Source organism: Hippopotamus amphibius, chromosome 16 (assembly GCF_030028045.1).
Source record: "Hippopotamus amphibius kiboko isolate mHipAmp2 chromosome 16, mHipAmp2.hap2, whole genome shotgun sequence".
Taxonomy (NCBI): Eukaryota; Metazoa; Chordata; class Mammalia; order Artiodactyla; family Hippopotamidae; genus Hippopotamus; species Hippopotamus amphibius.
The window spans coordinates 30,019,576-30,031,492 of NC_080201.1; the positions used below are offsets into that span (position 1 = coordinate 30,019,576).

At 52.4% G+C, this 11,917-nt stretch overlaps 2 protein-coding genes across 2 annotated transcripts; both read left to right on the top strand.

The window, feature by feature from the left end:
- Window positions 1-891: 891 nt before the first annotated feature.
- Window positions 892-2,804, top strand: LOC130837916 (metallothionein-1E-like). The gene is made up of 3 exons (XM_057710633.1): window positions 892-1,133; window positions 1,803-1,868; window positions 2,575-2,804. Exons 1-3 carry the CDS (start codon window positions 1,106-1,108, stop codon window positions 2,664-2,666), a joined length of 186 nt encoding a protein of 61 aa, XP_057566616.1. The 5' UTR covers window positions 892-1,105; the 3' UTR covers window positions 2,667-2,804.
- A 6,284-nt stretch (window positions 2,805-9,088) lies between these two features.
- LOC130837917 (metallothionein-1E-like) lies at window positions 9,089-11,036 on the top strand. The gene is made up of 3 exons (XM_057710634.1): window positions 9,089-9,390; window positions 10,122-10,187; window positions 10,866-11,036. Exons 1-3 carry the CDS (start codon window positions 9,363-9,365, stop codon window positions 10,955-10,957), a joined length of 186 nt encoding a protein of 61 aa, XP_057566617.1. The 5' UTR covers window positions 9,089-9,362; the 3' UTR covers window positions 10,958-11,036.
- The last annotated feature ends 881 nt before the right edge of the window (window positions 11,037-11,917 follow it).

Consider the following 11,917-nt stretch of genomic DNA (forward strand, 5'->3'; position numbering starts at 1 on the left):
TACTGCTGTCTCACCTCCTTGCCAAAGGTGACTGATTATGATGTCACTGAATGCTGAGTCCTGCCTATCATTATTCAGAGCTGGAAGGGTCCTTTGAGACAGTCTAATTGTGCTCCTGGCTGGGGAGATGAGAGGCTGAAGCCCAGAGAGGTCACAGAGCTAAGCAGTGGGATCTGAGTGCCTGCTCAGTGCTCCCCACTGCTGAATCAGGGAAATACCCACCTGTCTTGCTTTGTTATTGAATGCCAGATCTGCCCATCACTTATACTGAGCCCTTCCCTGGGGTGGGATCTCATGCTTTGGGAACCTCCATCCTGGAATGGGGTGGACTGGCTCGGGTCAGGAAAACCCCTGGAAAGTTTAGGCCAGGAGCACTGGGACAAATATGTCCATCCATTCAGTCGTGGAGAAAAGAAGGAAGGAAGGGAGGCAGAGGCCTGAGTCGGTCCTAGTGCTGTTAAGGAGAAACGTTAGAGAAAGGCTGCCTAAGGACCATCATGGGGACCAGGACAAAAAATGGTGGAGGAAGAGGGAGTCGGGGATTGGTGGTGAAGATCACATCCACCACCGGTCTCTGCACACAACTCCCAGCCTCCAGCCAAGCCTGGGACGTGAGCGCGAGACTAGGCTTGTACACGGGCTCTGGGAAAGGGCGAACCTGTGGACAGCAGCGCGGGGGGCGGGGATGGGGAAGACGGGCGAGGACACGGAGGCTGGGTTCCCCGGAAAACCCGGGAACAGGGCGGCTGCCGCCCTCGGGAAAATTGGGAGGGGGCGGGCAAGGAGGCTAGGACATCGCGTACCTCCGGGCAAACAGTCCCTCCCCGCGAGCAGGCGCCAAACGCGGCTCTCCGTGTGCACAGCGGACCCAGGTGCACTAGGAGAATCGCTTGCTCGGCCCACGTGTTGCTCACAGCCCGGCTCCCAGCGCAGCGCTCGCGGATCGCGGGGCGGGTGCAAGGCGGGGGCGGGCCTCTGCGCCCGGGGCCGCTTCCTCTGGGTATAAACACAGCAAGCAGGCGCCCAGGCTCGACACGCCTCCCATCGGCTCAGGTGCCTCTTCTTTGCCGCCTGCTTTCAACTCCCGGCCTCACCTCGGCTCCAAATGGACCCCAACTGCTCCTGCCCCACTGGTAAGAGACCCCTGGCTCTCGGCCTTGGATGCCCCCTTCCCAGGCACAGGAAAGGGTGTCCCTGGGGTTAGAGGAGGTACGATTTTGAATTTGAGCTTAAGTGGACGCCTGCGCTTCCCCCAGTGCTTTCTTCCCAGCCAGGGTAGCAACGTCATTTTTTCAGTCAGTAGGGGTTGATCCAGGCCCTAGACAGTGAGACCGCGGAGTTCTAACCACTGGACTGCCAGGGAATTCCCAGCCTCTATTTTTGAATAGGGAGTACTGAGGCACAAGACTATCCTTCTTGAGGTCACCCAAGTGGTCAGGAAACTGAGAGGCCGGGACCCAGTGCTCTGAGGAGGACCTGGAGCTGCCAGGATTGGATGGGGGCGGGTGGGGGCATTGTCTCTTTGGGATTCAGGCCATGGGCCCTGGCCCCCAGCCCCAGTCAGCCTGGGCTGGATCTGGAGTCTGGGACCTCCTGTGTGGAGTCCATCAGGCGGGGACCCACTTTCCTTGGACCAGAAGAGAGGGGCTGGGGCTTCTCTATCCCCCTGAGTTGAGTGGACGGGAGCTCCCAGGGCTGGGTCCTGATCCAGGAGGAGGGTTCAGGGAGGCAGGGCCCACTGTCAACTGTCTCTCCTGCATACCCCCCCTCCCTGCTCACACTGGCCTTTCCCTTCCTGGCAGGCGGCTCCTGCAGCTGCGCTGGCTCCTGCACCTGCAAAGCCTGCAGATGCACCTCCTGCAAGAAGAGTGAGTGCGGGGCCTCCTCTGGGAATCCGGGCTCTGGGCTGAGTCATCCGATGAGGGGGCCCAGAGCTCAGCAGTGGGCTGAGTGACCAAACTTCTGTACATCCCCTCCCTCAGCACTGAATCAGAATTTGAGGTGAAAGAGCCATAGAGATGATTGAGTCCCAACCTCTCATTCTATAATGGCAAAATGAGGCTGAGAGAGGTCAGCGAACAGTGTCAAGGATGGAAACTAGACACAGAACCTAGGTCTCCTGTCTCTGATGCTACCTTATGAACCCTGCAGCGTCCTGAGGGCTTTAGGTTCTTGAATTTGGTGACCAGGTCTAGTTTCTCTGATCTGCGGGTGCAGCCTTTTCTTCTACAGGCAGCCCAGTGTCTCCCTGTCCCCTAGTGAGCAGCTGTGGCAGCAGTTTGCTCCTATCTTGACCATTTTCCTTACTTCACTGTATGTTTCTGAGGGGTGGGGGGGCTGCACTTCCATTGCCCCTGTAAGCCCTGCCTCAGTCTCTAGGCTCTCTGCCCTGCCCTGAACTCAGATGGAGCAGGACAGCCTTTTTATAGTGTCAGAGACCAATTTTTTAGGACAGAGCATGCCTTCCTAAGGTCAGGGTCCTCGGCCTCAGGGCAGCTTGGGCCAGGCCTGCCGTTGGGAAGGGCGTTTCCGGATACCGTGTGGTCCCACTCTCCTCTGCCCTTGCTTCCCCAGGCTGCTGCTCCTGCTGCCCCGTGGGCTGTGCCAAGTGCGCCCATGGCTGCATCTGCAAAGGGGGCTCGGACAAGTGCAGCTGCTGTGCCTGATGTCGAGCAGAGCCTGCCCCACGTGTCGACAGAGCCACCCGGACAAACCTGCATTTTACTGTTTTCACACAACCTGACCTGATGCTACATTCCTTTTCCTATGAAATATGTGAATTGTAGTAAAATTTGTTGGCTCTATTCTTGCTTCTGTTTTTGTTTGTGTGTCTTGGGCGGAAGTGCAGTGACCTGGGTTCTGGACCTAAATAGTTGTCCCTAACACACTGAGTACCTTAAGCAGGTCAGGTTACCTCTCCGAGCTTCAGTTTCTCAGGTAAAAGGGAATGCATCCTCCAAGTGACATAAGGGCATCGGGCACATATAGGTCCCCACTGTCCTCACTGTAAGTGTTGATGACAGGGAAACTTCTCAACTTCTCATTTTCGTTCTCTGGGTATCCCCTGCCAAAATTCAGTCCTCAGCGTTATTAGGTTTCAAAAGCACTCAGACCGGAGGAAATCCAAACCCCAATTGTTTTACTTCTACACAGGGTTACTTCTAAAACACTGTTGAAGGACCAGTTTTTATTTTCTAACGCTCACAGATTTAAACGTTGGTAACTAAAATAAATTTCTAAGAAAAAATTTTAGAGGATACAATATACGAAACACATTTTTAGATTCAACACACATAATTTCATTCATATATGAAGAACCAATAAGAAAACTAAGACTTTTAAATTATACACATATGTTCATCGAAGCCGTGCGTAAGCACTGGGAACACTTCACCAGTGCCCCACTGTGTGGACCACGCACATACCTGAAGCAGCTCTGCGTCCCTCTCCCCACAGGGAACCTCAGTCTTGGCTTGCCCAGGGCTACAAACAGGACACGTGCTGCGCTGACAGCTCCCTGTGGTGACCCAGCTCTGAATCTTTTGAAGCTCCCCCCTAGGTCAGGCTGAAATCTGCCCCTCCCTCAAAATCCAGCCCTTGGCTACAGGAAACCAGCAAAGTGACTAGAGATGTAGAAGGAACCACCCAGCTGTTTCCTATGAAGTGGGGGGTGGGGGTGGTGAATATATCGGAGAACTGGTTCCCGGTGAAGGGTTTCGTGGCTGCCGAGGCAGGGTGAGAGCTATTCCACACTTTTGTCAACTATAACTTGGAACTTGCCATCTGCGTGTACAAGAATTAAATCACTTTGTGCTGCTGTAGCTACTGACCTTCCACATCCCCTGAAGGGAATTCAGGGTGGACACCAGGAATGAGGCGCTCTGTGCTTTGGAGGATGGGCGGAACAGGTCTTCAGATAGTTAGATATCTTCAGGAGCTGATTTTATGAGCCCAACCCTTGCATCTCCTCACATCTAGAAAAGCACTAACTCCCTACATGGTGACATCTGCTCCTTGTGACTAGCAGAAAGCCCCTACAAAAAAATGTGATTGATTGCATGTACTCCTCCTTTACCAAGAATACATATATACTAATCTTCCCCCTGCCTCTTTGGAACAGTTTCTCAGAGCTATCTGGGATGCTTTCTCTCAGGATGCAGTCCTAATTTTGCCCCAAATTAACTCAACTTGCAACTCTCATGTTGTACATTTATTTAAGTGGACAGTTTGGAGGGTGAGGTGAGGTTTATTAGGCTGGAGTGAGAGGCCCAGTGACTTATTTATATCAAAGATTGCTCCCCCCCGGCTATTTGTGGAGGGAATTGCTTTTTGTTGTTCAAAGAGAAAAACAAGTCACTTGGCCTAAGAATCAGGACCGTGCTTGCCCACAGGGGCCCTGTGTGAAGGGGGGATTTCAGGAGGCAGCATGTGCTGCATGCATGGGTTGTGGTGTCAGGCATCCTGGTTCACAGCCACTTGCCACTATCTGACTTGGGCATGTCTTTGATACTGTCTGAGCCTCCATTTTCTCATGTTATAAGGGAGATTACGTCTCAATGTGGGGGGAGGGGGGCAGCATAAATGAGATAGTGGTGACTCCTACACACAGCTTTAAAAAGTGGCCATTATGATCATTTTATATATATATATATATTCTTTTTCTATCACTTTTGCCTGGATTGAGTTCAAGATAGTAGAGGGGTGCTTAAGACATACCTCTGGGCAAATGGAAGCTTCACCACGGACTCTCCCTTGGGAAGTGACAGGAATCAGATCCAGGACACCACGTCCCAGCACTCTGAGCCTGACTTAGTAGCCTCCTTGTACTACATGTAGTTTTGTTGGGAAACTGGCTTCTAACTTGTATTTCCCTTTGGGGTTGCTGTTAGAATTCAAAGAGCAAAAGTGATTAACAAGGTTTAGCATAGACTCCATGAGATCTACTTGTCAGGAAAACTGAAAGAGAAATACCCACTAGTCTCGCTTTGTTACTTAATGCCAGGTCTGCCTTCCCCGGGGAGCATCCCTTGATTAGGGAAACTCCATCCTGGAGTGCAGTGGACAGGCTAGGCTGAGGAAACCCCTGGAAAGTTTAGTCTTTCCAGGACTTACAGGACGGGCCATGCCTGTGGGCAGAGGGGGTGCAGGAGTGCTGGTGAAGGTCACATCCACCACCAGACTCCAACACAACTCCCCTGCTCCGCCAAGTTGGAGCCCATTGCACAAGGGCTCCAGGAAAGGGTGAATATGATGAATGTAGCACTGGGGCCAGGATGGGGAAGACAGCTAGGACTCACGGATAGATTCCAGGAAAACCCGGGAACAGGGCTGGTTTAAAACCTCGGAAAAATTGAGAGGAGACGACCAGAGAAACTGGGACAATTGTCAGAAGGCACACAGTGCCTCTTCACAAACTAGCACCCACAGGGCAGCCCCACCCAGGGCACATGGCACGGCCAAGGGCACTGCAGACTGGACTGACCCCAGCGGGGGCGGGGCCTCTGCACCTGGGCTGCCTCTTCTGGGTACAAACACAGCAAGCAGACTCCTAGGTGCAACACGACTCCCTGAGGCCCAGAAAGGTCATCAAATAGCTTCAAGGATGGAGGCAGGACTACAACCTATGTTTCCTGTCTCTGATGTAGCCATCTGAATCCATCAGGATCCCAAGCAAATTTATACACATGAACTTGATAACCACGTGTGGTTTCTCAGAACTGTTGGTACAGCCTTTACTGTAGATGTACCCCATAGCTTCCCTAGCCCTCCTGGGAGTAGCTCTGTCCGGGGTTTACCCCTCTCTGATCTTGAGGTCTTTTCTCACTTTATTTGATTGTTCTGCGGGCTGGACTTCCATTGCCCAGAGGCCATGTCACTGTCTCTCCAAGGTTTTCTGCCCTGTCCTGGGGTAGCCTTTTTCTAGTATCAGAGAGAAACTGTCTCAGGACAGAGCTCTCCATCCTGAAGTCAGGGTCCTCTGGACCTGAGGGCAGCTTGGGCCAGGCCTGCCGTTGGGAAAGACGTTTCCGGATACCGTGTGGTCTGACTCTCCTGTGCCCTTGCTTCCAGGCTGCTGCTCCTGCTGCCCCGTGGGCTGTGCCAAGTGCGCCCAGGGCTGCATCTACAAAGGGGGCTCAGACAAGCACAGCTGCTGTGCCTGATGTTGGGGAGACTCTGCCCCATGTGTCAACACAGCAATGAGGACAAACCTGACCCTGTTTGCTTTTATTTTTCATACAAACTGACCCTATGCTACATTCCTTTTTCTATGAAATGCATGAATTGTAACAAAAGTTGTCAATTTCATTCTGGCTAAGACTCTGTTTTGGTCTCCATGAAACCAACAAAGTGATTAGGGATGTACAGGGAATAGGCCAGCCATTTCCCAGCAGGCAGCAGTGTGCTTGAGAATTGATTCCAGACGGAAGCCTTTATATCTGATGTGCAGGGTGATGGCTGTTCTGCAGTTTGGAGGGAGGTGGTGGTGTTTATTAGGGAAGAGTACGGCATCTAGTGATGTAATATATTAAAATCGTTTCTCTCCCTGGATATTTTTGGAGGGAATTGCTATCTGATGTTCAATCAAAGAGAAAGAGGAATCACATGGCCCAGTGGTCATGCCCACACTTGCCCACAGGTTTCCTGTGTGAAGAGGGGATTTCAGAAGACAGACTGTGCTAAGTGCATGGGTTCTGGTGTAAGGCATCCTTGTTCATGTTCACCTTGTTACTTCCTGGCCATGTGACCTCAGCAGATCCATGATAGTTTCTTAGCCTCCTTTTACACATTGTATAAAGCAGATTACATTTCAGTGTGGGGGGTTAAATGAGATGGTGGCTGGCTCCTCACTAGAGCTTAAATATGGCCATTATTTTGACTATATCCACAGATATTCGTGGGGACAGAACCCTTTCAGCTCCCACTAAGCTCCAGGAAAAAAAAGGCTCATTGGTTTGGAAGCATTACTCTGGGTTGAGGCTAGAGATGGATTAGACCCTTGTTGATCAAGTGCCAGAGGGTGTGTAGTTGACCTCCAGCAAGTCACTGCCACACTATTTGGACAGACAAAAGCCTTTTTTAACCCTTCAAATCACTTGATCTGTACAGGAACCAGTGAATGAGTTAAAATGCAGTGGTCTGAATGGTTGTGCCATCTTCCAGACAGGTTAAGCAACCTACCCAAGGTTAAACAGCCCACAATCACATGTCTACCCCTACACTACAACCATCTCAGTTCCTGGACTCAGTTGGCTGATTATGATGTCACTAGAGTCTAAATCCTGCCTCTCCTTATTCAGAGCTGGTAGGGTCCTGGGAGACAGTCCAGCCGTGCTCCTGGCTCCTGGCTGGAGAGAGATGAGAGACCAAAGCCCAGAGACATCACAGAGCTATGCGGAGGGTTCTGCCTGCCAGCTCAGGGCTTTCCCATGGCTGCCGCTGTGCCAGGTGTGCGGTGCCCTCGCCTTTCCTGGGATGACACAGTGCCCGGCAGGGGGTGAAGGCAGGAGGCAGCAGTAAGCCTGCATGCTGGCTAGTCCCACCTGTGTCCCTTATGGCCACCTGACATAACCTCTGTGTGCCTCAGTCTCCTCTGCTTTAAAGGGTAAAATAATAGTGAGGATTATTGGCTCCTAGGATTAACACATGCAAAGAATTTAATACACGCAAAGAGTTTAGAATGAACCCTGGCACACAGTCAGTAATCTATAATATTAGCAATTATTACCATCAGTCAAAGGATAGGATACATTTCTCTACATCCAGATCAACAGGCCGAAGCTGGTGTGCTAGCTGAATGTCCTCTCTTGTTCTCATCACGCATGTGAGCAGGTGACCACTTGCCGTGAGAGGGATAATGCCCCTCTTCCCACAAAAGGGGCTGGCACTAGGGTTATCAAGCCATGAGCAACACAGTCCGGGTCCGCCTAATAGATACTGAAGGACCCTGCCATTTCTGCTGTCACCTGCACCAAGATTTTACTTAACACTTTATATACATATACATTTATTTATAATTTATACATTTATTTATATACATATGGATTTATTTAAAACTCTTTACTACTACTGAATATGAAAGTCAGTTTACTTCTAGACAAACATAGTAGCCACTAAAACATGTATGCATTTCTTTTCTACCATTTTTGTCAATGCCACGATTGAGCTTATGCCCTAGAGAAGTGCTGACGACGTACCTCTGGGACAAAGGGAAGCTTCATCACTGACTCTCTTCCTTGGGAAGAGACAGGAATCAGATCCGGGGAACCACATCCCAGCACTGTGACCTTGGCTTACTGGCCTCCTTGTACTGCATGTAGTTCTGCCTTTGGGAAACAGGCTACGAAGTAGTATTTCCCCTTAGCTGTTGCTGTTAGAATTCAAAGAGCAAAAGTGATCGAACAAGGCTTGGCACAGACTCCATGCTATGTAACTGTCACGACTCCTCAAAGGGAAGTACTCACTTGATTTGTTACTTAACGCCAGGTCTGCCTATCACCTACCATGATGCCTTGCCTCGGAAGGAGCATCCCATGATGAGGGAAGCTTCATCGTGGAGTGGGGTGCACCAGCTACGTTGAGGAAAGCCTCTGGAAAGTTTAGGCAAAAGAGAGCCAAGTAAAACGTGCCCATCATTCTCGGCAGTCCTGGAGAATGGAAGGAAGGGTGGGAGGCAGAGGGCTGAGTTCCCGCCTTGGCCGTCACAGGAGAAACCTTAGGGAAACTCCCTCTAGAGACCACCGTGGGGACCATGGCAGGAAATGTTAGGGAAGAGGGGTTCGGGGCATTGGTGGTGAAGGGCACATCCACCACGGGTCTGCACACAACACGGGCTGCAGCCCAGCCTGGGAGTGAGCGCGGGGCTCAGGTTGCACAAGGGCTCCCGGAAACGGTGAACCTGAGGCCAGAGCTGCGGGGGCCTGGGGTGGGGAAGACTGCGAGCACTCGGGGGCTGGGTTCCTGGAAAACCCCGGGACACGGATGACGGCCGACCTGGTGGGAAGCTGGGAAGGGGCGGGCGGGAGCCTGGGCCGCTGCTGGCCGCTGAGCAAAAAGTCTCTCCGCGCTGGGGGCGAGAGGGAGGCGTTGCGGTGCGCACGTACCGCAGCCGCCTTCCGGGACTCGTGCGCTCGGCCCCGCGGGCTGCTCACAGCCCGGCCCCGGGCGCTGCGGCCGGCGCGCGCGCGGGCGCGGATCCGCGGGCAAGACGGGGGCGGGGTCTCTGCGCCCGGGCCGCCGCCGCCGCCACCTCCTCCTCCTCCGGGTATAAGTGAGCACCGGGGCTCCGGGGCTGCGACACGCGTCCCACCGGACCAGTGAATCGCCTTCGCCACTTTGGAAGTCGGGTCTCACCTCGCCTGCAAATGGACCCCAACTGCTCCTGCCCAGCTGGTAAGGGAGCCCTGGCTTGGAGCCCTAGGATGCCCCCTTCCCAGGCACAGGATAGAGTGTCCTGGCAGCTCGAGAAGGGAGGCTCTTGAGTTTGAGCTCAGGAGGACTTCTGTCGTTGGTGCAATGTTTTTTTCCAAGCCAGGATTATGAGAGCATTTCAGTCTCCCTTTGCCTCTTTTTTTTTGGTTTGCCGCCCTGCGTGGTGTGTTGGGTCTTAGCTGGCCCTGATCAGGTTTGAAACCCGTGCCCCCTGCAGGTGAAGAACAGAGTCCTAACCATTTGACCGCCAGGGAATTCCCTGCCTCTGATTTTTCACTGAAGGTACTGAGGCTCCCGGCTGTGTTTTTCAGGTCACGCAGCAGGTCAGGGGTCTCCTGGACCAGGCCCCAGTGCTCTGAAGAGGACCTGGAGCTGCCAGGACTGGATGGGGGCGGGTGGGGGCATTGCCTCTTTGGGATTCAGGCCATGGGCCCTGGCCCCCAGCCCCAGTCAGCCTGGGCTGGATCTGGAGTCTGGGACCTCCTGTGTGGAGTCCATCAGGCGGGGACCCACTTTCCTTGGACCAGAAGAGAGGGGCTGGGGCTTCTCTATCCCCCCGAGTTGAGTGGACGGGCGCTCCCAGGGCTGGGTCCTGACCCAGGAGGAGGGTTCAGGGAGGCACGGCCCATTGTCAGGTATAGCTCCCGCACATCTCCCCTCCCTGCTCACGCTGGCCTTTCCCTTCCTGGCAGGCGGCTCCTGCAGCTGCGCTGGCTCCTGCACCTGCAAAGCCTGCAGATGCACCTCCTGCAAGAAGAGTGAGTGCGGGACCTCGTCTGGGCATCTGGGCTCTGGGCTGAGTCCTCTGAGGAGGGGCCCCAGAGCTCAGCAGTGGGCTGAGTGACCAAACTTCTGTACATCCCCTCCCTCAGCACTGAATCAGAATTTGAGGTGAAAGAGCCATAGAGATGATTGAGTCCCAACCTCTCATTCTATAATGGCAAAATGAGGCTGAGAGAGGTCAGCGAACAGTGTCAAGGATGGAAACTAGACACAGAACCTAGGTCTCCTGTCTCTAAAGCCACATTCTGAACCCTCCAGTGTCCTGAGAACGTCATACTTGAACCTGGTGACCATGTATAGTTTCCCTGAACTGCCAAGGGCAGCCCTTCGTTGTAGGTGCAGCCCAGAGCATCCCTGGTCCTCCTGGGAGCAGCTCTGTAACTGGTTTGCCTCCACTCTAATCCTGAGCACTTCTTCACTTCATTAGATGCTTCTCCCGGCAGCCTTGCCTTGCCTGGAGGCCCTGTGTCGTACTCACATGGGGCAGGGCAGCCTTTTCCTAGTGTCATAGAGCAATTATCTCAGGACAGAGCTCTCCATCCTGAGGTCAGGGGAGTCTGGGCCTGGAGGAAGACCTTGTGCCAGGCCTGCCGTTGGGAAGGGCGTTTCCGGATACCGTGTGGTCCCACTCTCCTCTGCCCTTGCTTCCCCAGGCTGCTGCTCCTGCTGCCCCGTGGGCTGTGCCAAGTGCGCCCAGGGCTGCATCTGCAAAGGGGGCTCGGACAAGTGCAGCTGCTGTGCCTGATGTTGAGCAGAGCCTGCTCCAGATGTCAATAGAGCAACCATGACAACCCTGCATTTTACCGTTTTTCATACAACATGACCCGATGCTACATTCCTTTTCCAATGAAATATGTGCATTGTAATAAAAGTTGTTGATTTTATCCTGGCTCTGTTTTCCTTTACTTGTCTTGGAAATAAGACACTTCATGCCCATGAGGTCTGGGGTGGGGACATGGACTGGAAAAGCAGAGACCTGGACTCTGGACCAATTTTAGCTCCTATACACTGAGTGCCTTAAAGCAGGTCAGCTTACCTCTTTGAGCTTCAGTTTCTCAGCTCAAGATGAAAACACAGTCCACATGACATAAGGACATTGGGCAGGTACTAGTTCCCTTCTGTTCTCATTTGAGTATTGATGGCACAGAAACTTCTTAGTTTTTATTTTCATTCTCTGGGATCCATACCAACCTCGGTCCTCAGTGATGTGAACCTTTAAAAGTACTCGGAGAGGATGATATCCAACTGCCCTCCTGTTTGACTTCTATATAAGGCTTGCTTCTAAAGCAGTGTGAAAGAACCTGTTTTTATGTTCTATCACAGTTTTAAACTTTGGTAAAGAAAATGAATTGCTAAAAACATTCATAAAGGATACAATATATAAAAATTTTGTGTTAGATTCAATGCAAGTGATTACATTAATATATGAAGAACATAAATTTTAAAAATTAGAGATGTTTATATGCTGCATAGATTTTCACGGATGACGTTGATGAGTCCTGGAAACACTTCCCAAATGCCCCACTGTGTGGACCACACACCCCTGAGTAGCTCAGCTGGCCATCCCTACAGGGAACATCAGTCATGGCTGGCACAGTGCCAGAGACGGGACACTCGCGTCCCCTGAGAACTCCCTGCAGTGACTTGCTGTGAGTCCTTGAAGTTCCTCCCTAAGTTAGGCTGAAATCTGCCTTCCTTCAAAATT